This window comes from Symphalangus syndactylus, chromosome 12 (genome assembly GCF_028878055.3).
Source record: "Symphalangus syndactylus isolate Jambi chromosome 12, NHGRI_mSymSyn1-v2.1_pri, whole genome shotgun sequence".
Lineage (NCBI taxonomy): Eukaryota > Metazoa > Chordata > Mammalia > Primates > Hylobatidae > Symphalangus > Symphalangus syndactylus.
Genome location: NC_072441.2, coordinates 88,235,561 through 88,260,311, shown reverse-complemented (window position 1 = coordinate 88,260,311; position 24,751 = coordinate 88,235,561). Strand labels below are relative to the sequence as shown.

General features: G+C 45.8%; 2 protein-coding genes across 3 annotated transcripts in view; one reads left to right on the top strand and one right to left on the bottom strand.

Moving 5' to 3' along the window:
• Nucleotides 1–19,335, top strand: part of KCNJ10 (potassium inwardly rectifying channel subfamily J member 10) — a 29,618-nt gene extending 10,283 nt beyond the window's left edge. The window contains exon 2 of the mRNA XM_063624998.1: nt 17,708–19,335. Within this exon, the coding sequence (XP_063481068.1) occupies nt 17,708–18,847 (1,140 nt within the window). The 3' untranslated portion in view covers nt 18,848–19,335. The remainder of the gene's footprint in view (nt 1–17,707) is intronic.
• Nucleotides 1–24,751, bottom strand: part of KCNJ9 (potassium inwardly rectifying channel subfamily J member 9) — a 61,797-nt gene that overhangs the window by 33,527 nt on the left and 3,519 nt on the right. The gene's annotated exons all lie outside the window — the stretch shown is intronic.

Below are 24,751 nucleotides of genomic sequence, written 5' to 3'. Positions count from 1 at the left end.
GAGACAGAGGACAGTGAGACACTCACCTCTGAATCTAGTTCTGTATCTAGTAAGTGTCCTCATGCCATCCCTACCCCCATCCTCCTTCTTAAGGGAGGAATGTGGATAAGGAATAAGTAAAAAGTTGAGAGGGGGCAGACAGATTGCCTCCCAGAGTCATGGTGAGCTCCCTAGACTTCTCTGAGTGAGGGTCAGAGGCTGCTCTTCATGCAGGGAACAGGAGCCCCAAGAAGGAAAGGGAGCTGAGAGGACACCTGTCAGGGACAGAGGCTCAATTTTCTGAATATGAATGACAGGTACAGAGTACTTCTGCGTCTCCAGCTCCATTAAGGGTACAAATAAGAAGAAATTGCTCAGATAGCAACAGGTAAATTTTGACTTAACTGGAAGAATTCCCTGGGCATAAGGGGAGGGACAGAAAGAGGTGGAGAACTCATTGCCCTGATGAGAAGGAAAAGTCCCCCTTCAGACACCTACTGAACAAAGCTTGAGTTGCCTGGAAGATAGTTCCAAGGACTCCTAGAGCCCCTATGGGGTTTCCAGCGGCCTCAAAGGAATCCCTTGATCATTTCCACAGACCCCAGTAAGAGCATCGCTGAATGTCTCCTCCTTGTGGACCTCACTATTTGCTGCTTATTCTAACTCTTCTTGTTGGGCCAGCTTCTGCAGGAGTGAGGAAGACCCTGAGACCTACTAAGTGGGAGGGCCAGATTGAAGATAATGGGCTGTGGCTGGGGTTGGCTGGGGAAGAGCTTCTGTGGATAGTGCTCCAAGGTTGGCTCCACAGAAACTGGCACTTTCGGACCCCAGGGTGAGGAAAATGATCTTGTAGGAAGAGATAAGTTGAGATGAAGAAGAAGGCCAGGGTTGTTGCTCTGATTCTGATGTAAAATAACATGAGCTACCAGCTAGCAGTGTGATCTTGGAAAAGTTACCCACCTCTTCTAGGCCTTGGCTTCCTCTTTAGTAAAATGTGGGTATTAAACGTGATGACCATAGAGGGCTTCCCAGCATGAATACTCTGTAACACAGTCCAGTAGCAAGTTGAGAAACCCAGACTTTAAGCAGATTTAAGCAGGCTTGGGTTCAACTTGCAGTGCACCCCTTATGAGCAGTCCTCCTGGGCAAGTTAGTTAACCCCTGTAAGTCTAGTTTCCATGCGTTCATCTGAGGGCAATGGTATTGCCCCCCTAGGGAGGCTAGGATGAAGCACGGAATGGAGCGCCCAGCACAATGCCTGGCGCACTGTAAAGCCTGAGGTAGGAAGTTCATGGTACTGTGGGAACACAGGGGGATAGTAGCCAAAGTTGCAGGCGGGGGCATCCAGAAAGGCTTTCCAGAGAAAGTGACATCTAAGCTGAGGCCTGAAGGAGGAGTAGAAATTAAGCAAAGTGGGAAAGAAAGAGGCCCCATTATTTACTAAGAAAAGCTTGGTCTGTTCAAGAACCGAGAGGTTTTGTGTGGCTGGGGACATGGTGCATGTGTGAAGTGGGTGAGTACAGATAGAGAACACTGATGCTAGGGAGGTCAGCAGAGACCAGGTCATAAAAGACTCTGTTCCATCGGTAATTCTAGGGGCTTCAGAGATAGGGTCCCTCCACTTCCTCTCCTCTTTTTCCTACTTTTCGTTCATCCTTTCTCCCAAGACTAATTCCTCTTGTCCTTGGTCACACGAGCACAAGGAAGCATTGGGCTCCCCTAGGACGACCTGGCCAGTGCAGGGAGAAGCTTTAAGTTCAGAGTTGTCTGCCTCTGGACAAGTTTTGGCTGAAGTTTTCTGCCTCTGTCCTTTCTCACCACTAGAGAGAGATGTGCCTTCCACAGAAGACCCTGGATTTTATCACTGAGGCACTCCTACTAAGCACTCCCACTGTGGGCCTCAGTTTCCCCATCTGCACCTCTCATTGTAGAGAGTAGGGAGAGTGTTGACAGGGTGGGGCTGAGCACAGCCTGCAGAGAAGAGATAGGGAAACTGACTCAGTGCCCCCAAGTGTCCAAATGTTGAAACTTCAATGGGAAGCTCAGAGGAAGGACTTCCGAAGGATGAAGCGGGTGGCACATGGAAAAGGGGGCCTGAAGGAGGAAAAGTGATGTAGAACATCAATCCTACAGGCTCTTTTAAGTCAAGAAATACCAGGCACTGAGAAGGACACAAAGTTGAACAAAATATAGGTTAAGAAGCAGTCCAGAAAAGGTTCTCTGTTTGGGAAGATGGGGATGGTCCTTCCTGGAAGGCACGGAGGGGGTGAAATAGCCTCTACAGGAGCTGGCCCTGGGGTTCTCTCACAATGGGGAGTAGCTCTTCTGCCTCCCCTACCCGCCACTACCTCTTGGGCCCTCCACCAACTAGGTCCAAGCCTCCCCTCATTTCCAGCCAACACCACTTCAAGTTCAAAGACAGGAAAGTGTACAGAGAAGGGCCCTTCAGCTGGATCTGGTCAGCCTCCCCATCTTCTCTCAGGTGGAGAACCCTGTCTTGGCCCTGGGACTCCAAGGAATAGGTCTCATCATACCCTCCCTAGTTTCTCAAACTCTTCTGGTAGATCAGGTGACAACTCAGTAGCCCAAGAACATTATCTCCAGGGCCCTGGCCATCCTGGGCCTTGAGAAGGCTGTCAGCTGCCTGATACTCCTGAGGTTGGGGGCAGACAAGAGGGCGAGAGGCTGAAGGATAGTAATGAAGAAACTTGGCTCTACTCAGCAGTCCTCAGCACACACCTGTCCACCTCTTGGCAGGCTGAGAGGGTTTTGGAGGAATTATAGAGAGGTGGGATAAAGAATAGTGGGTTGGAAGTCCCCTTAAATTCTGGGGCTAGAGTAAATCTTACCCCACAACTCACCTGGAGAAAGGAGATCGAAGGGATGGTGTAACTTGAGCATCATCAAAGCCACTGGGGTGTGGAGAGGCAAGGTGAGGGAAAAGCCCACAGGATTTGGAGACATGGGGTCTGGCTTTGCCATTAAATAAATGTCAGCAAGTGACTTTATGTCTCTGAACCTTAGTTTCTCTAATTCAATAATATTTTTCATTCATCTGCAAAGTAGGATAATAACATCTTTATTTGCATAAGGGCCTTACAGATTTCGTATACTTTAAATCTTGTAATCCTGACTACATAATGGAAGGTTTTATTGCCTCCTTAGATGAGGAAGCTGAGCCCTAGAGAGATTAAAAGATTGACTGAAGTTCCCATAGCTAGTAAGTGACACAGACAGGATGGCAAATAGTGGGAAAGAAGAATACATAGGGACCTTTGTGACTCAGACATGCCAGGATAAGAAATAGGTTTCATTTGTTGGGCTAACTCCATTTGATTGAAAATGACTCTCTGTATCACCATATTGAGGATGATTCTGAGGCTCAGTCAGATAAAAAGCACTGTGATGAATTAGTGTTATCTGCTAAGGGGTGGTGGGGTGATGAGTGATGGCTTACATGCTGTATAGTTGACATTCGTAGCCCAGAATCACCCAGAGATTCTAATTCCTCCCTCTGTACTAACCAATTAGGTTAAATTTAAAGGTAACAGCTTACAAAGGTGACTAAAATACAGTCTGTGCCTTCAAAGAGCTCACAATCTCTAGAGAAGAACAAAGGATGATGTGGCAAATGTCCCAGGAACGTAGAGGGAGAGTAACTATTTCTACCTGGCAGGTGGGGAAGGCTCCACAGTGGAGAGGGCATTGGGGAAGGGCCTTGAAGGAGGAAGGGGATTTGAAAGGGAAGACAGCAGTCTGGAGGGCAGTCTTGGAGCAGGCAGACGGTGTTCTAGGTAGAGCGAGCTGCCTGAGCAAAGACATGAGACAGACAAGTGGAGCACAGGCTATGTTTCACGTGGCTAGAATATGGGCTGCACAGGGAAAATATTCCAGGGGAGGCTGTGAACAGTAAGGTGGAGTCAGACATTGAAGGATTTTGCCAAGAAGTTTGAATTTCATCATGAAAGCTGTGGGAACTCATTGAAGATTGTAAAGCCAAGTGATGGAGTCAGAATGTGTGCACTGAGGCAGCTGAGGACCGAGGTGAGCACAGTGAGCCTGGGTGCAGGAGGACCAGGAGACCACTGCAACACTTCAAGTGAATGAACTAGAGCAGCCTCAATTGACATGAAGAGGAGTCGTGAAGGCAGAAATGATGGACCTAGTCACCAATCAGATGAGGCGGAAGAGAGAAAGCAGGGGTAATTCCAAGGGTTGGGCACCTAGTGGAGGGTAATTCTGTGAACAAGAAGGAAAACACAAAAGAGACTCTTTTGAGGAGACAGGACGCTGAATCTGAACATGTTAAAATTGGAATGCTCCAGGTAGGGGGAGCCTGTAAGTACTTGGACACCCAGGGCGGAGGTGACGTGGAATCCACGGAGTGGGGGAAACAGTTGAGGAAGATGGAGTACAGTGGTCAGGGATGAGAGCCAAGAGTGGATGGATTCCTGAGAAACACCAACACTTAAGGTGCAGAGGAGAGATTACAGCAAGAGAGATGATCCAAAGTAAACAGAAAGGTAGAGAGAGAACCCCGAGAACATGGTGTCCGAGAGTAACAGTGAGACTGTGCACACGTGTAGTGTTCACAACCCATGCAGCATTCTCACACATATGATCACATGGAACTCTCCCGTTAACTCTGTATTATTATGCCCCCTTTGCAGATAAGGGAAATAGAAACTCATGCATTTAAGTGATTTGCCCCAAATCACAAAGCCTAGAAATGGCAGAGCTACTTAATGGCTAATCAAGGTGGATAAAATCAGTGGATACCCACCACATCTCAATAAAAGCCAAAAGAGAGTGTTAAGAACAGACCGGTCAGTCATCAGTCTCAAGTGCAGCAGAGACTGCTGGGGTCAAGGGCTGAGAAGATCCCCTCGGATTTAATGATAGGAAGGTCAGCTATGACATTGGAGAGAGCTTCCTGCTTCCTGTTGCTTTAACTGCCCCCCACCCCCCCAGATTGGCTGTGTGGGGCAAATGGCATAATTCTGAATTTATACAAGTGTTTTGTAGACTTCAAAACCCCATATTACAGAGGTGATTGTTACTGTTATTTTTACCGTTATTAGGTATTGTTAGATTGAACCCTTTGATATTGCCAATAGGGAACCCATGTATTAAATGGACGATTTCATAGAATTCAACCTAATAGTAAAAGAAGTGAGCTGGAGTTCGGGTAGGGGCTGTGAGGTTATGAGACAGGCAACTGCGCAGGCAAGGGCTGCCCCAAGGGACTGGGGAGCCCCATGGTTAGGGAGGTCAGTCTTCTGCATGGGATGGAGAGAGGTAAATCACTGGTGAAGCTTGAAATTTGCAGGAGTTCCCTTTCACCTCCACCACTTCCACCCTCCCCATCTGCAACCTGGCCAGCCCCCTCTGCAGAGACTAGGGGTGGGGGTACACTCTCATGAGGGGCTCTGCCTGAAAAAATACTTCTGGTACCTAAACTAGGTTGATCCCCTCAACCAGTGTCTTTGGAGATAAGTTGGGGATGGATTCTTCCTATGGAGAATCTCGGGGCCTAGGCCAGGTGATGACTGATTGGAGATCCAGGCAGAGCTGACACAGGAAGGAGGGTCCTGAACAGACTTCTTGTTTATCACCCTGACTCTCCCTAACCTAGCTTGGACCCTCTTGAGATTTTCTCTAGTGTCCTTGGGAACCTTTTCAGCATCTCATGTCTTAGCGGTAACAATAGGAATAACAATAGCAACAAGAGTTATTTCTATAGATGCCATTGCTTCCAGCTGACTCTTAGCACTGATACTAATTCTTCTGGCTGTTCAGTCAAGATTAGGAGGGATGGGTTAACGTCTCCCAGTAGATGTTCTTCTGAGGTGAGGACCCAGATGGGGCCAGGCTGGGAGGCAACCGGGATTGCTGGAGCTGGGGCTGAGGAGACAGTGGTATAGCCTCTGTCCTCAGTTGAACCCTACGTAGTGCCAAGCTCCTCACAAAGGACCAGCTCCTGTTGAGCCTTGCTGGCCCAGACAATGACTAGCAGCAGATACCAGGATGGGGTGATGACTCAGGAGGGCGTGCAATAGGGGTAGTATGAAAGGTTGAGAGGGCAGGTGCATCAAAGAGGCAGCACCCACTTGCCACAGGAACCAGGAAGTCCTCCTCCCTCTCCAGCCAGGGAAACAGGGGGTCCCCAAGATGCCACCCTGTGGGCAGTTCTCTATAGAACACTGTTCCTTTCTTGCAGGGGACAGAAGGCACTGCTTGGGGATTGAAGTGGAGGAAGGGGCAGTGGTCCTAGTCAGCTCACATTGACAGGCAGGGGTGGTGTCTGGACAGAGAACATCTGATGTGGCCCCATCTTTTGTCCCTCCCTCTCTTGACTGGAAAACACACAGGCAGGTCAGAAGGGCCATGCAGAGGTTATAGACTCCCAGGAAATGCTTTGAAGGCTTTTATCCTTTCTTTTGATCAGACTATGAGAACTTTCCAAACGTTGACACAAGAGAAGAAAAGCCTATTCTTCCATGGGCCAGGGCCTCGGTGTCAGGCTGGGGCTCGAGGATGGGAGGGAAAGGGGGAAGGAGACCAGGGAGTGGGAGACAGAGGCAACAGTGATTCAGCTGGAGAGTCATGCCCCGGGACACACACACACACACTGCCCTCTTTTTCCCCACCTCAAGATTTGTGTGCATCTGGCTCCATTTCTATTTGTTTATTTTCCTTGGGGCAAGACAGGAGGAGGCAGATTAATGAATAAAGACATCAAGTTTGAAAAGAAACCCAAATCCAGCTCCATTCTTCTTCCAATCTTGAGTGCTTACATAACCCTGCAGTGCTTTTCTTCCTGCCCTTCCTCTCTTACCCCTCTCCTTCCTTTTCTCTTCCCCAACCCTCATTAAGAACACTTGGAAGCCCAGAAGTGCTTCTTTTTCATCCCAATGCAACTGATCTCCTTCTGGAGGACTCTAAGGTGGCTATTCAAGTTGGAACTGGTATCCAAAAAAGAGATAATATGGTTGGTGAGACGAGGCTGAGTAGCTGCTTGCTCTCTCCACTGAGGCCGGGGGGAGGAGTGGGACCAGACTGCTGTGGGGGTAACTGGGGCTGGACACAGAGATTTACAGCAGGAAGTGACCCTAATCATCCTCTAACGTAGCACCTCCGAGACTGACCTCGCAATGTGTCCTGAAAGGCAGAGGAGAGGGAATTTGTGCCCTAGAATCTACAGGGATGAGCCGTAAATGGCCACACACTGGACATCCTTGAAATCTCTTTTTGTCTGAAGCCATTCAAATGTTTATTCTACTTCATTGTACATTGTTGGCATAATATTAAAATAACATTTTCCCTCAAAATCCGAGCAAAATTGCTAACTTCAGGAAATATACTAAATTTAGTCCTGTGGCTTTGAGTGCCTCCTGACACACTAGTGCATGCCCTAGTTTGAGAAGTGTGGAACTAATACCAACCCCTATTCCACAATGAAGGAAATACAGACCTAAGAGGCTGAGAGGCTTGACTGAGGTCACAGCTAGTCAATGGCAGAGTTGAGATCGGCACCCAAGTCTCTTACTTCCCAGTCCAGTGCATGTTCCACCAAGCAGTGCTGTCTCTTAGTTCTGAGCAGCTTTTACACATCCTTGAGCCTAATTATCTCACTCTATCTTCAGAATGCTGGGCATGGACAGATACCTAGTTCAACTGTCTAAGGTAAGTATGGGTGTGGAGACCAGCTTAATCTCAGGTGCTGAGACATAGTGTTCAAAACCCCTCTACTGCATACAGGGCTCTCCCAACATGGAAGAGGAAGGAGAAGGACAGGACAGGAAGGGAAGGAAGAAAAGTACTGCAAGGATTATGTAAGCCCTCAAGGTTGGAAGAAGAACAGAGCTGGATCTGGGGTTCTTGAGCATGATGGACAGATAGTAGGACAGAGAGCAAGCTGAGTCCCTATTTCTATCTACCTATTCATTTGTCTTTACCAAACAGTGATTGGTTCAGAAAGACCTTCAAACCTAAGATAATTGGATTAGTTAATAGCTATGATAGGTACTGTTCTTATCTTCCAGGAATCTGCCTCCCTTTCTGATCACATTTCCAGATCCTTCAATCAAAAGGCTCTTTTCTACAGGGAAGAAGTAGGGAGAAGAATAGGAGGCTTTGGGGCTTAGAATGTCTCTATTAATATGGACACATAGGCTATGGGATACAGAAGAAGAATAGAAGGATAAAGTGTGGTAAAGGATTTGAAGGCAAGAGTTATGATTAGATGGATAGCATACTATTCCCCGGATGAGATACAGGAGGCTGGAGAAACCATAAGAAAAAAAGGGACAGCCAGAGAGATGTGTAGGCAATACAAAGGCAAAGAGGGAGGTGAGAAGGAGGACGGGGTCGGGGAGACATTTTAGTGACAGCCAGGATGAAAAGAGAGGACAAGCAGAGAAGCACCATTGATAGAGATGAGAAGACCGTTGGGGGGAGAGTCCACACGAAGGAAGTGGGGAGAATAAAGACAAGTCATGCAAAACTAGGAGAGAAACAATGGGATCAAGCAGCCATGAAGGAAGGGCATTGCCTCCAACCTTTGGATACATCCTGGGCATCACTGCTGGTGAATTTTTCATACCTGTCTAGCTCCTGCTAACCTCCACTATGCTTAAGGTGTCATCTCTGCTTGTTGAGTGTTGAGTTTGCTCAGTGAAGACAAATAAACCATAGTATTAATTTGAAGTTATGGTGGAAAGGACTTTGGAATCCAGCCAGAAAGAGGCATAAATTTCAGCTCTGCTACCGATAAGTTGTGTCACCTGGGCTCTCTGAACCTCAATTTCCTCAGCAGTAATTACGAAGATAATAAGATTTGTTTTACAGAGTTGCAAAGATGAAATATGAAGTGCTGGTCTAGAGTAGGCATTCAATATATGATAGTTCCCCTCCATCTCTCCTTCCATTTCCCTGAACCAAATATTTGCAAGAGGAAATACTCCACAGTCAAAAAACAGAAATTATCTAGTGGCTCTAAGAAAGAATGACCAGCAGGCTAGGCCAGGCACCGTAGCTCATGCCTGTAATCCCAGCACTCTGGGAGGCTGAGGCAGGTGGATCATGACGTAAAGAAATCGAGACCATCGTGGCCAACATGGTGGCCAGCTGGCCAGCTGCGCATGGTGGCTCATGCCTGTAATTCCAGCTACTCGGGAGGCTGAGGCAGAAGAATCGCTTGAACCTGGGTGGTGGAGGTTGCAGTGAGCTGAGATTGCATCACTGCACTCCAGCCTGGAGACAGAGTGAGACTCCATAAAAAAAGAAAAGAAAAGAAAAAAAAGACCAGACCAGCAGGCTAGAGCACCATGGAGGAAGCCAAGGCTCTGTACCTGACCCTTGCAGGAGCTGCAGGGCCTGACCCTGGCCCTGCAGCTGGCCATGAAGGAATCCACAGGGGCTGGCCACAAAGCAGAAGGGTGTTGAGGGGTCACAGCACATCACTGTTTTCCCAGTGTGTCCTATTAAGATCTTTCAAGTGCTCCCAATGCTTCAACCAAAATGAATGGATCCTTATTTCCTTATTTCCTGGGTGGCCCTGGATTTCCTCATCTTTCCCAACCCCGTTCCCTTGCACTAGATGTCAGTTTTCCCTTCACAAGCTCTTCCTGTACTTCACTGATGCCTTTTCCATGGCACTTATCACTTCCTGCCTGTTTTACAGTTGTCTCCTTTATTAGATTGCAAGGTCTTCACGGAAAGAATCTACATCTGATCCATCTCCATAATTCCATTGTCTTGTTTAGAATTTGGCACCCAGTAGTTGCTGGAAAAAAAATGTTTACTGAGGCTGGGCATGATGACTCATGCTTGTAATCTCTGCATTTAGGGAGGCTGAGGTGGGAGGATGGCTTGAGCCCAGGAGTTTGAGACAGGCCTGGGCAACATAGTGGGATCTCATCTCTAAAAAAAAAAAAAAAAAAAAAAAAATAGCTGGGCGTGGTGGTGTGCACCTGTAGTCCCAGGTACTCAGGAGGATGAGGCAGTAGAATCACTTGAGCCTAGGAGGTCGAGGCTGCAGTGAGCCATGATCACACCACTGCACTCCAGCCTGGGTGACAGAGTGAGATCCAGTTTCAATAACAATAACAAAGCGTTTATTGTATAAATGAACAAAAACACAACTCAAACTGAATGTGGTGGGCAACATTAATACAGACGAAAACATTTGGTTTGTTTGCATACCTATTAGTGTTGATAATCAGTTATCTGGGGTTTCCATGTGTACAAGGAAAAAAGAAAACATCATTAAAAAATCAAGAGAAGATACAAACAAGAAGGGGGAATGAGAAGGCCCCAGAGTGAGAAGTGCTGGACCAGAGTGAAGTTCCATCCATTCTACCTAGGACAAGAACTTCCACATCTCCTTGGCCCTGTGATGATTGAGTCAGTTAGACTGGCCCCTATGGCTGGAGTGGGTTAGGAGTCCCCTCCTATTTTTAAGTCAATCATAAAGTACTTCTTGAGCACTTACTATGTGTCATACACTGTGCTAATCTTTAGGATAACTTATATATATATATGTGTGTGTGTGTATATATATATATATATATATATTGCTGGATCCTTCTTTCAATGACCTTATTTGTAGTAGAATACAAATGATACACCATGTACTAAGAGAGGTGCCATTACAGGTACAGTTGGATATAGATATACATATATGGAAACTCAGAAAAGGGAGGCATTACTTAAGGTTGTAGGAATCAGAGAAGGCTCCATGGAAGCGGGGTTTTTTGAACTGGACTTTGAAAGATAAGACTTGGATAGGTAAAGACAAGGAGGAAGGGGAGCCCAGGAAGAGAGAAGTGCAGGATCATGGAAGGCAGGAAAGCATGGGTGTGCACAACAGGGAGCAGGGAGTGGTTGGTTTGCTTGCAATATGCAGTGTGCCATAGCAGAAAAGTGGTCGGAGATAAGGCTGGAAAGCAGGTTCAGAAGCAGACTGTGGAAGGCCTTATATGCCAGCCTGGGTTTGGCCTGTCTTTGATAGTTAATGGGGAGACATTAAAATGTTTTGAGCTAGAGAAAGAACTAAGACAATTATAGTAAAATGAAAAGTGGACGGATTTGGGAGACGGGACCTGAGCATGAATCTAATTCCACAGTTTACTGAGTCACACCATCTCTCTGAGCCTCAGTTTCCTCATTCATAAAACAAAGATTATAATCTTAATATCTCGTAGGAATGCCATGAGAATAAAATGTGAAAGTGCTTTCTAAAGTACTGGATAAATGTTCATTGATTCCTGATCAGAGGTATATTTGAGGAAGAGAAACCCAGGAGCAATGTAGGATGGATTTGAGGAGAGAAAGAACAGAGACACGAGATGAGTAGGAGGCTAATGCAGTGATTCAGCCACAAGGCATTAGGACCTGAAACAAGACAGTGGAATGAAGGGGAGGAGGCACAAATAATAAATCCACAGCACATGGCTTTAGATAAATGTTGAGTTGAGGCAAGAAGAGAGTTTGAGATGATCCTGGCTTTGAGTGTGGGTAATGGGTAGGATGATGGTCCCTTTAACTATTTTAGGAACCAAAATAGAGCAGCAAGTAGGAGAAGAAAGGATTTGTTTACAATTGGAAGTGAATGCATTTAGTATTCATATCCCAAAGCTCCTTTCAGTCAACTTGCTCCTGCAACAGAGAAAACAGACAAAGCACTTTCCCTGTGGGTGCAGCTTTTCCCCTCCCCCTGCACCTGCTGTCCCTGGGAGGGGGTTGAAGCATCTTTTCTAGTCACCTAATTTAGCATAATCAACTCCAATGCTCTGTAGCAATTTACAAAGCTCATTCTCTCCCCAACCCCCTGCAAATGGAACAGTTGACCCAGAAGAGAGCAGGGACTGATATCTTGGGCTTTTATTTTCTTACCTTCTGAAAACAGGGTTGTAGGCATCTGCAGCATTAGCAAAGCCTGTGTAAACCTGGGTCCCCTCACACTCTGAAGTGGCTCCTCCTGAAGGTCTGTGTGAACTAGGTGTCTCCTGTGAGGCAGATAAAAACTGCAGCCCTCAGGGGGGCCTTGGCCCATCCAGATCAGGCTTTCAGTCATTCCCTTACTCTTTCTTAACAAACTGTACTAGGCACTGGGGAAACAGGTGAAAGGCAGAGTCAGTGGTCTTAAATTAGGAGCACAAAGATGGTAAACAATGATAAACAAACCATCTCAAAGCACTATAATGCTTCAAAATAGGAATATGTACAAGAGGGCCAAGCGCAGTGGCTCACACTTGTAATCACAGCACTTTGGGAGGCCAAAGTGGGCAGATCACTTAAGTCCGGGAGTTTGAGACCAGCCTGGGCAACATGGCGAAACCCCGTCTCTACTAAAAGTACAAAAATTAGCTGGGCATGGTGGCACATGCCTATAGTCCCAGCTACTGAGGAGGATGAGGTGGGAGGACTGCTTGAGTCCAGGAGGCAGAGGTTGCAGCGAGCTGAGATTGTACCACTGCACTCCTGCATTTCAGCCTGGGTGACAGAGTGAGATCCCATCTGGGGCGGGGGCGGGGGCCGGGGGGGGGGAAGAGAATATGTACAAGAGCAAGCATAGTAAAGTAAACCCATTCTGGGCAGGGACAGGAGGGACAGAGAAGATGAATTGTTTTTTTGAGAGTCAGGGAAGGTGTCAAAGGGAGTAACTAACACTTGAGTCGAGTTCTGAAAGATAAGATCATTAGGTAGGCACGGAGCAGGGCAGTGCAGAAGCAGGTCCAAAGGTAGAAAGGATTAGGTAGTGAGGCTCTTCGCTGGAGTTCAGGGGGCCTGTGAAAGATTGTCAAGGGTAAAGTCAGAAGTAGGCAGAGACCAAATCATGAATGGTGTGCTGAGAGGCTACAGAGAAAACAGATAAAGCACTTACCCTGCGGGCACAGCTTTTCTCTTTCCCCTGTACCTGCTGCCCCTGGGAGGGGGCTGAAGCATCCTTTCTAGTCAGAAGTGTATTTGAGGAAGAGAAACCCAGGAGCAAAGTAGCAAAAAGCAAAGAGGAGCAACAGATCAAGTTATTAAAGGTCACAAGAACAACAGTGTCCTTAGTCAAGAAAGGCCCTGATAAATCCATGTATTATCCTGGAGAATAAATGACTCTCAAGTAGAATAAATGACTCTCAAGTAAAATAAATGAGTGCTCAGGCAAAAAAGACAGCTCCAGGAAGAACTTCCAGGGGTAGCAGTAAGTGGGAGTGGTACTTGCTGAGGGAACCTGCTGATCATCACTGTAGCTATGACTGGCCTTTCTTTTAGGGAAAGGATCACTAGTTAAGTTCTTCGAGGAGAAAGAAGGTGAATATCTCTGTTTCTGTCTCTTTTGCCACTCATAGGCTGGTCTTCAGAATTCTGTCTCTGGTATTTGGTTGGCTGGGGACTGTTTTGGGGAAATAGCACCCTCTAGAGGAAAGAGTATGTTTTATTTTGCGGGGGTGCCCCGGGGTGGTGGGGTGCGCAACAGATGATTTCCGGAGCTTTGGCTCGCTTCCTTCCCCAGGGGCCTGGCCAGCTTGGGGGTGGAGTGTAGCTGATTGTTTATCCGCTTCTGACTGTGGCCACCGCAGAGAACAAAGCTGCCTGGCTGTGGGAGGTGGCACAACAGCTGGGAGCAGCAGATAACAGCTGGAGGTGGCAGATATAAAGGACGGCAACCATAGGCACAACAGCTGGAGGTGGCAATCACAACAGCCAGAGGCAACAAAGAGGCTAGCAGTGGCCGAAATCTCCAGTGCCCATGAGTCTAGAGCCTTAACCCTGGGATGTGTGGTCTTATATACAGGGTACCATAGTGGCACCTGCTGGGAGCATGAGGTCCAAGAGAATGAACCTGGGGCACACAAAAGCAGTTGCTACAATTAAAAAGTTCTGGACCAGGAGCTGGGAGACCTGGATTCTTGTTCCAACTTTACCACCAATCTACTTGGGGCAAAGATCTCTGAGCCTTAGTTTCTATGGTGTCTTTCCTGCCTACCTCATGGTGTGAGGATCAAACTATGTATTTTATAAACTTTAAAGTGAGAAGGAATTATAGACTAATATTTTGGGAATGATAAGCAAGGCTTTTCTTGGGCCCTAAGAGCTTCCATTCTCCAAGATACGTAGAATCTCCCCTCAACATAAACAAAGCTAGGACTTCAGTTAAGGATCCCTCAATGTCACCATAGAAAGTGCAGGGGTAGAAGTGGGGCGGAGAAGGCAGGCATCCTGACCCACCATGGGTATAGACAGAATCTTCAAGACAGTCTTTCAATCTTCCATCCAAAGCTTTTATCTCTACCATAGGATATCTGCAAAGTGCTTGTCCAAAGTGTCTTCCTGATTGTTACAATGCTCTTTATAATATCAATTTGCAATCTTTATCCCTGCAGTATGAACTCACTGATTGTTCCTCTTGGAGCTCAAAGGACAAGTCCAAGCCTTCGATCACATGACAGCCCTTCAACCAAATATTCGCACACATCCATTATATCCTTCTGATTGTCTCTTCTCCTGAATGAACTTCCCTATTTCCTTCAATCATTTCTCATGTGATCTGGTTCTGAATCCTCTCATATCCTGAGTATTCCTTGATGCTGGATACTGCAGGTGTGGGATGAACAGAGCAGAGTAGAATCAACTACTTTTTTTGTTCTAGAGACTTCAGTTCAACTGAAGTAGCTTAAGATTAGTTTGCTTTTTTGGCAATCAAAATACATGGATAACTTATATTGGATTATTTTCTGCTAATATGTTTAATTTTTTTATATTGTACTGCTTTGCTAAATCACATCTTCTCAATCCAGAACTTGCTCAGGTAATTTTTGGACCCAAGTACATAATCCAGCACTTAACATTTTTGTTAGACTTGGCCTACTTATTTGACTCCTTTTGGATCCTAATTCTGCCCCAGCTCTTGCATTTGCTATCTGTCCCAGCTTTCTGTCAGGCACATAATTGATGGCCATAGCATTCTATAGTTTTGAATGAAGTTCATGTTAAGAAAATTGAATAGGGCAAGGCCAAAGATGAAGCTCTCTGGTGTATCAATAGAAAATGAATTCCAGGCTATCGTGGTCCACTCACCAGTACCACTGATTTTTAAAGTCACCAAATTAGATTAGCATTCTCTTCATTTTTCTTAGTCTTATCCCCAGGTTATAATGAGAGATCTTGTCAAAAATCTCCTTAAGTTTAGGTACACGTTCTCTGTTGCACTTCTTCGATTTGTCAATTTAGTAGCCTTATCATAAAAGAAAATTAGGTTATTGTTATTTTTGAGACAGGGTCTCATTCTGTTGCCCAGGCTGCAGTGCAGTGGCATGATTATAGCTCTCTGCAGCCTCCAACTCCTGAGCTCAAGCGATCCTCCTGCCTCAGCCTCCAAGTAGCTGGGAGTACAGGTGTGTGCTACCATACCCAGCTAATTTTTAAAAATTTTTGCTGATATGGGGTCTTGCTGTTTCCCAGGATGGTTTTGAACTTCTGACCTCAAGCGATCCTCCTGCCTCAGCCTCCCAAAGTGCTGGGATACAGGTATGAGCCACCACACTCAGCCAAAATTAGACTATTTTGATGTGACTTGTTCTTAGTAAATCCACACTGGGTCCTATTGATAACTTCCTTTCCTCCATCCTGCCTAAGTACTCATAATCTTAATATTCCATTCTAGAATCTTGCCTAGGATCAATATCTTACCTGTTTGTAGTTTGTGAAAGGTACTTCATTTTTCTTTTTGAAAATTAAAACTATGTTCATTCATCTCCAATTTTACAGCACTTCTTCTGTTCTCTAATATTCCTCAAAATCTCTTATAGGAGTTTACATCTTTTTTTTCAAGAGTTTGAGGATCAAATGAGAAGGTATTCTAATGTGTGAATTCTAAAATGGTATATAGATACAGGCAGTATGGTTGTTATGTTATTATTACTACTACTGAGTACTAAATAGGGCTTTGTTTGGGCTTGAAATACAAATTCTTCAAACTTCAGAGTTGCAAAGCTTCCTTTTTGTTTCAAAGCAGCCAAGGAAATAGGGGAGTGAATGACATCCAGGTCTGGCTGAATAGTCTTGCATGAACAGAAGTTCCAAATGGCCTGTGGGCCGGTAAATTGGGCATCCTTTTTGCCTCTGAACATTCTCAGGGTTCTCATCCATTGGTGATCTCCAATTCAGTGCCTACCTGGTTGGGCAACTAGTCAGGCCCAAATAATTCGAAGTTTTCCAGGGGCAAGGCCATGGGGAAAATAGAGGTGGGGGGCGGGGTGGGCAGTGTGAAGAATCATAAAATGCAATGGTTCAGACTTTTTCGAATGGAGAATGTAATGAGCCTCTCCAAGGAGGGCCAAACTCCCCAGAGATCACCCTGCTCCGCAGAAGATCTGGCTATCAGATCCAGGGTCCAAGGGCTCAAGTGACTAAAATTATTTCTGTGCTGGAAAAGTACAAGTTACTGCTCGGGCGAGGGTGCCAGACACCTTGTATTAAGTGGATTGTCTCCTATTTCAGTGGCTTGCCCCACTTTCTGCTATCAGAACAAATAGCAATCCTGAATTTGAGCCTGTGCAGACATAGCTGCTAGTTAATATACACCCCTAGCTCTTCTACTTCATTCCGTCAAAACAATTTTGCCACCCACAATCTGGCATTTCTGCCAGTCCTTCAGAAAATGTCCCAGTGCTGCCAGGAAGTTTCAACATGTTGTTTCTCCTCCACCACTGCTTATTTCTTTTTGTTCAAGTCCCATCTGTACTCTTCCTAACACTGCCCTAGACTGTAACTCAGACCAAATTTCCCCAGATGATGCAAACAGATGATGATGATGATGATGATGATAAAAAATGAAATGGTCTGGGTGCTTAGAGAGCATCTTGAAGGGTGAAAGAATGGGTAGTTTCTGCTATTCTCTGAACCAGATGAGTATCTTAGTATCACCAGTGTGTACTGGCTTGGGGGTAGAGCAGATAATGAAGAAATTAAGGTTGTGTGTGTGTGTGTGTGTTAAGGGGGATTGGCCTGGAAGGATTTCAACAGGATAGCTTGTCTCGCTTCATAGCCATTCATGAGGGTGGGGAGGGATCCTATTTCAAAATTAGAGATCTTCGGAGGACTAGTTTTGTGGTGAAGGCTCTCATTAGTCTCACCCTCACCTTCAAGGAACTGTGAAGCTACTACTCTTTCTTGTCTGCCTCTCTTCCTCTAAGAATTACAAATATCAGACTGTGTTGCAATTATTTGCTTACTAAATAGGCATCTTTCTCACTAGGCTGTGAGTTCTTGGAGAGCAGAATGATGTCATTTTATTTTATTTTATTTATTTTATTTTTTTTTTTGAGATGGAGTCTCGCTCTGTCACCCAGGCTGGAGTGCAGTGGCACGATGTTGGCTCACTGCAACCTCTGTCTCCCAGGTTCAAGTGATTCTCCTGCCTCAGCCTCCTGAGTAGCTGGGACTACAGGCACATGCCGCCATACCCAGCTAATTTTTACATTTTTAGTAGAGACAGGGTTTCGCCATGTTGGCCAGGCTGGTCTCGAACTCCTGACCTCAGGCGATCCACCCGCCTCAGCCTCTGCACAGTGCCTGGCACATAGCAAGTGCTCAATAAATATTTGGTAAGACAAGAACACATAAGCGACACCCAAATGAATGTTAATTCCTCCCTCCCATGGGGTGAGGGTTAGGAGTCAGCTGGATTTCTACGATAACCTCCATTATGCTGTCTTGCTCCCTCCAGATGACGTCAGTTGCCAAGGTGTATTACAGTCAGACCACTCAGACAGAAAGCCGGCCCCTAATGGGCCCAGGGATACGACGGCGGAGAGTCCTGACAAAAGATGGTCGCAGCAATGTGAGAATGGAGCACATTGCCGACAAGCGCTTCCTCTACCTCAAGGACCTGTGGACAACCTTCATTGACATGCAGTGGCGCTACAAGCTTCTGCTCTTCTCTGCGACCTTTGCAGGCACATGGTTCCTCTTTGGCGTGGTGTGGTATCTGGTAGCTGTGGCACATGGGGACCTGCTGGAGCTGGACCCCCCGGCCAACCACACCCCCTGTGTGGTACAGGTGCACACACTCACTGGAGCCTTCCTCTTCTCCCTTGAATCCCAAACCACCATTGGCTATGGCTTCCGCTACATCAGTGAGGAATGTCCACTGGCCATTGTGCTTCTTATTGCCCAGCTGGTGCTCACCACCATCCTGGAAATCTTCATCACAGGTACCTTCCTGGCAAAGATTGCTCGGCCCAAGAAGCGGGCTGAGACCATTCGTTTCAGCCAGCATGCAGTTGTGGCCTCCCACAATGGGAAGCCCTGCCTCATGATCCGAGTTGCCAACATGCGCAAGAGCCTCCTCATTGGCTGCCAGGTGACAGGAAAACTGCTTCAGACCCACCAAACCAAGGAGGGGGAGAACATCCGGCTCAACCAGGTCAATGTGACTTTCCAAGTAGACACGGCTTCTGACAGCCCCTTCCTTATTCTACCCCTTACCTTCTATCATGTGGTAGATGAGACCAGTCCCTTGAAAGATCTCCCTCTTCGCAGTGGTGAGGGTGACTTTGAGCTGGTGCTGATCCTAAGTGGGACAGTGGAGTCCACCAGTGCCACCTGTCAGGTGCGCACTTCCTACCTGCCAGAGGAGATCCTTTGGGGCTACGAGTTCACACCTGCCATCTCACTGTCAGCCAGTGGTAAATACATAGCTGACTTCAGCCTTTTTGACCAAGTTGTGAAAGTGGCCTCTCCTAGTGGCCTCCGTGACAGCACTGTACGCTATGGAGACCCTGAAAAGCTCAAGTTGGAGGAGTCATTAAGGGAGCAAGCTGAGAAGGAGGGCAGTGCCCTTAGTGTGCGCATCAGCAATGTCTGATGACCTGTTCCCACTCCCCCATTCCTCTGGTCTCTTTTCCTCTCTTCCAATGCCCTGGTAAGGAATACTACCCGGGTTTACTGGAGATCCCCCGAAGCACCCATCCTCCACTCCCTCTTCTTTAACCCAGTGGCCTGTTGGTAGCTTAGGCCAACTGGAGTCCAGGTTCACCTCCCACTGTCCCCTTTCCACTCCCCCAGCTTCTGCCCCAATACACATACCTCCCTTAAGCCAGGATGGGGAAAAGAGAGGGATTAGGCTGAAGTGGCTTAGAAGGCCTCAGCCATGCTTGGATACTCACATTAGGAGGACCATGTGGTTGGAAGGATAGACTCCCCCCACCTCCCGCCACCACCATGAAGTTTGGTGACTTGAGGCTGGAGCTCCCTCTGTTACCTTTCCATCTAGCAAGTTCCCAAAGGCAAGACTCTCTCTGATGGTCACTTTGTGGTCTGTGCTTTCAGAAATACAGGAATCTGATATCAATACGTCCTACGGTTTCTACCAATCTCTGTTGAAAGAAGCCAGGGTTTGCCACCGTGAAGCTGATTTCTGCTGGTGACTTCTGACCATAACCTAGAACCATGGTCACCACTATTTTCCCTCTATAGTTTCTCAAGTGAACACTCTCAGGATACCCAGTTCCCTCTGTTCTCAGAGAATTCGGTTTGGCCCAAGAAACATAAACATATAACCACCCATATCTATCCTGGATTCTGAACTCTTCAATTTGGAGTGACTAACACAAGTTGTTATCTAAACCTTTAAACCTATCTTCCAGGCAGCCCAGAGAAGATCTGTTTCCTTGTGTCCTGTGAATGGAAGGACACAAGCCAATATGTTCCTTTGAAAAGAGTCTAGTACCCAGGCCCCATGGAAAGGTCTGAAAATAATATTCCAGATTACACTGTACCTGGCTTCTCTTCTTCCTTTCCTGCCCAGCCTGGATCCTTCTTCCTTAACCCCAACTCTTTGGGAGAAGGGAGGGAAAATGCAAGGGCCTTCCTCTCTTAACACGGATGCTCAGGTGAAACTAGATTCACAGGGCACAGACCCCCCAGAAAGTTAACCCAATCCCACCATGAGGGATGGGTAAATTCTCAGATTTCCAAACTGCTGTACAGAGCCTCTGAGAATTGGTGATGCTTTGTTAAGGTTTGGGCAGAAGCAGAACTGTGGCTGGCAGCCACTATTCTCAGTTACACCTCCTAGTGCCCTTCTGAAAAGTGCCAGCTATTTCATTAGGCAATGCTGGAAGGAAAGGAAATTATACCCTCTGGTCAAATAACCATGGCTTCCCTCAGCCATTCCTGAGACTTGGTATAAAATGAAGAAAATCAGTGTCATCTCTACTCTCCTCTGCCATGAGGCCATTTTCAGGCAAGTTAAAAAGCAGACTTTAAGAGATCAAACTCAGCCTATTCCTTGTTCCCTTGGTGGGGTCTGTGGTAAGGGTCAGGGAAGGGCATACAGGCACCAGAGCTTTATCCAAAGCCCCAAATCCCTAGAGTGCTTTCTGGTCTCACTTTGGTACCAAGGAAGCCCCACATAGTGCTACTGCATAGTCCCACTATGAATCAAGTGGCAGTTTATTTAAGGTGGTCTCAGCCAATTGTTACAAGCTACAGAATATATACATGTATCTATGTACACAGCCTTGCAGAGAAACACAAAATTTTGAGGCTAGACCCATGATCACCACCAACTATAACTGCACAAGGTCTTGCTATATTGATCTCTCCTCTAACTCAACTAACTATATCTTGAAAACGAAGACCCTTCAGTGTCCATCTACTTTAAACCCCACCATTACCTTCTAGTTGGCATAAAAACAAGAACCACAAAAACGTGAAAAATCTGAAACAGAGAACAGAAGGCCAACAGCCAGCTTCTGCGTTCTCAACTTTATTCAACATTAGACTTACCTGATTTCTTTCAGTATGTAGGGACAAGATGTACTGCTGTGTGTGTGTGTGTGTGTGTGTGTGTGTATCTGTACCTTCTTATCCATTGGCAAGTTAACCTCCATCTGGTTTATTTTGCCATGCTATGCTTTCTTCCCATTCTCCTGCTGTCTATTCTAAGCCCCCAGACTCAAGCCTCTAGACTCTTGGATGAAAAAGTGAGAAGAAAACATTTTCTGACTTACCCTTTTGGAATGTCCTCCATTATTATCCCAGGCTTTGCTTTAAGTTGCACTTTAAATCACACTGTCCTATTAATGCAATTTGGCATCTTCTCCCACAAGCCCCCCACAGGGAACAACTACCCCCAACCTTAACTCTAAATGGTTCTTTAGACTATAGTCTGTCTCCTCTGACCTGAAATCCTCTTTTAGGCAATAGGCCGAACTTCAGAAGCAGTCAGGTCTGGTGAGAAATGGGCCCCCATACCAACCGTGGACTTGGAATATCAGGAGAGTAGTAGGCACAGGTGTAAAAAGGGGAGATTTCAGAAGACGGGCAAAACAACTGATGGGGGAAGATACTTGGGGTATGAAGATGAGAAAGAAACGATGCTGAGGGACCTAGTGAAGTCAATGAAACTCTCGAGTCTTGCTTAGGCTCGCAAACAAGAAGTGGGGAGGCTTGGGAAATTAGGATACGACACATATGAAAGGTTTATCTAAGAAGAAAGAAACAGAGATAATATATATATAGAAAGATGTATATAGATGTATATATGCCCAAATATATTGAATGTACAGAAGGGAAATATTCAGAGACTTTAGCATTGGGGGCAGATATCTTGGCCTGGTTATGGGGTAGGACACCCAGATTTCCAGACTTACAATCAGTGTTCCTGGTTTCAACATGGAAGTGAGACAGATGATGAAGGATTTCAAGTCTGGAAATGGGAAAGGGAGGGGTAGAAGTTCCTTTTCGGAAATAAAGAGGCATTCATGAAGGCTTTTGTTGAATCCTATGCTACTGATAGGACCAGGAAGAGAGGAACTCGGAGGACAATAGGGAGGGGAAATCTTGGAAAATCTACCACTTACACTGTGTGCCCCCATCCCCAGCAGCGTCCTGCCACTGTAGCGCCTTTTTAAAATAAATAAAATAAAATAAAATAAAGTAAAGCACCCTTTGGTTTCCCTTTCATGAAGTACACTGTATTTCCCTGTCTTCCACAGGGGTGGGAGCTGCCATTGCTCTAGCCCCTGAAATCAAACTCAGGAGCTGAACACCTTGGTGTATGGGAGGCACTAATGGGAAGCCTCAACCCTGGAATCCAAACGCCAGGACTAATAGCTGTTGGGCTCAAGATCTCCCAAGGTCGAGGCCCAGCCTTTTGTGTGGCTGCAAGCATCCCAAAGAGAAAGCCATGGATTCCAGAAGAGTTCCAATCCTGGCATTTGGGCATGGAGCGTGATGCTTTGGTTTTGATGCTTCTGAATGAAAATGAGGAGTGGGGTTACCAGCTGCTCTAGGGGGATGGTGAAGTTCCATGAGAAGCTTCCGAAATCTCTGCAATGTGCTTCACCCCATTATTCCCCCAACCCCTGTCAGCCTAATAAAATCATCCAGGAGTTTCCCTATAAGGTCTGAGCAGAGAAAGGAAGCCAGTTATACTATTGCTACAAGTCCAGGACACTGTGCCCTCCCCACGGCTGCTGCCCTGGTCCTTTATTCTTGCTAGCTAACCTAGTTCACTTGTACAGTAACACACTACCTTTGCTGGAAAGATAGCATGGGTCTCCAGGCTCAGTAATGGCCAACTCTACTGATGCAGAAGTATTTAGGGATGTTTTTTCCGTTCATTGCACTAAAGACTAAACCAGGTCAAATTTATCTAGGAAAAAAAGGTGTGTAAGATTTGTTTTGTTTTTGTCTGTTAAGAATAAGCTACTAAATAAAATGGATGACTCTTTGGTTGTCACTCTAGCTTCTTTTAGAAATCTAAACCAAGACTGTCAAGGTCTGAACTCATAGGCCTACCCATGAGTGTGGAGGGTTGAATTCGGCTGTGCTGGAAGAACTTCTGACTGCATGGCCAAGCCCCTTCTGTTTAATTTTTCTCTCCTGCTTTAGCGAGTTCCTTTCACATTCGGTTTTCATGGGACAATACTGAAAAAGCATTAAGACCCAGGAGTATGAAAATTGGCTCAGCTTAATCCATAAAAGTCAAGTTGCTTTGGATCCTGGGCATTGTTCCTTTTGGCCAGTGATCACAAGCCCAATTTCCCTTCCATGCTACCATGTAGTCTTGTTGCCAGTTTTCCTTATATATCCTCAAGGTTCTTTGTAAGCTTATTCCTTTAATCACCAGGCATTTCTTCCCTCAAATCTCAAAGAAATGGATTTCTCTTCTACCCTTGTCTGTCAGTAGCCTGAGAAAGGTCTGGTTAATATCCAGCCCTGAATTTTCTCTGATGAGAGGCAAAAGACCCTATGGTCACTGACTCTTGTTCCCCACAAGTGGAAGGAGAGAGAGAGGAGGAGGGAGAAAATTGCGTCTCTTATCATGATCAATAAATACTTAAGTACAACATTTAGGAAATACTAGGAATGAATCCTAAGACATATGAGATATATAAGATATAGGACATGTATAGTTCCTAAAAGGCCTAAAAGGTTGAAGAAACCTACAAACTTGTAAGAAAACAGAAATAAAACAAGTAGCATATAACAAACATAATGAAAAGCAATAGCAGGTACCATGTACTAATGCCAGATATAACATTAGCAGAATGTTCCAAAAAGAGTGAGATCTCTGTGGGAAACATTTCACAGGGACAGGAACTAGGCAAGGGATGGTATCAATCTAACGTGTTTGGTTAGAATACATTAAGATTCCAGAAAAATCAGCAAACGCTGAGTCCCTATTATGTGGAAGGTATCATTCAGCTAACAAAGAAATATAAGACATGATGCATGAATCAAGGGATGTACAATCATGGCACCTTCCACCTGCTATTCCTTCTGTGGAACTCTCCCAATCGCCTGCCAACTTCCAATTTTCTTTCTTTCTTTTTTTTTTTTTTTATTTGAGATGGAGTCTTGCTCTGTCGCCCAAGCTGGAGTGCAGTGGCATGATCTCAGCTTCGTGCAAGCTCCGCCTCTCGGGTTCAAGCGACTCTCCTGCCTTGGCCTCCTGAGTAGCTGGGACTCCAGACGCATGCCAACACGCATGGCTAATTTTTGTAATTTTAGTAGAGACAGGGTTTCACCATATTGGTAAGGCTGGTCTCGAACCCATGAACTCAGGTGATTCACCCACCTTGGCCTCCCAAAGCGCTGGGATTACAGGCGTGAGCCACTGTGCCTGGCCAACCTTCTTAACTCTTACACTATGCCCATCTGAGATCAAATAAATCTCCTTAAAAGCTAGAGCACTTACCACAGCTGCATTTGTATATTACTTGTCAATTTATTTGACTAATGTCTGTGTAGCTTACTAGACTTCAAGTGTCATGTGAATGGGATTCATGTCAAGTGTTTGGTCACGAGAACAGCCCAGCACCTCATATAGTGCCTGACATGTATGATGTTTGATAAATTAGCAGGAGTGAAAGAAAGAAAATAGAGAAAGAAATGGCCTAAAGTATGCAGTGGAGCTTGTATATCTTGTTAAATAACTATAAAAGAGTTAGATAACAAGCATGACATAATTACTGTTAAAAAAGAGAACAGACAATAAACATCACTGTTTTGAGGAGGGAGAGACTATTTCACTTGTTAAGGTCTAGGAAGAGTTTATAGAGGAGTTGAGGGTTGGGTTCAACATTGAAAAACCAAATAGCATTTAAGTAAGTAAAGAGAAACAGGTCTCTTTGTAGGAAGTACGGCATGAAGAAAGTATCATAAGAAAGCACAAGGCATATTTTGGGAACAGTAAACCTAAAACAGAGGCTTTATAGGTGGATAGGATGACAAGCTAAGGTAAAGCCAGAAAATAGGG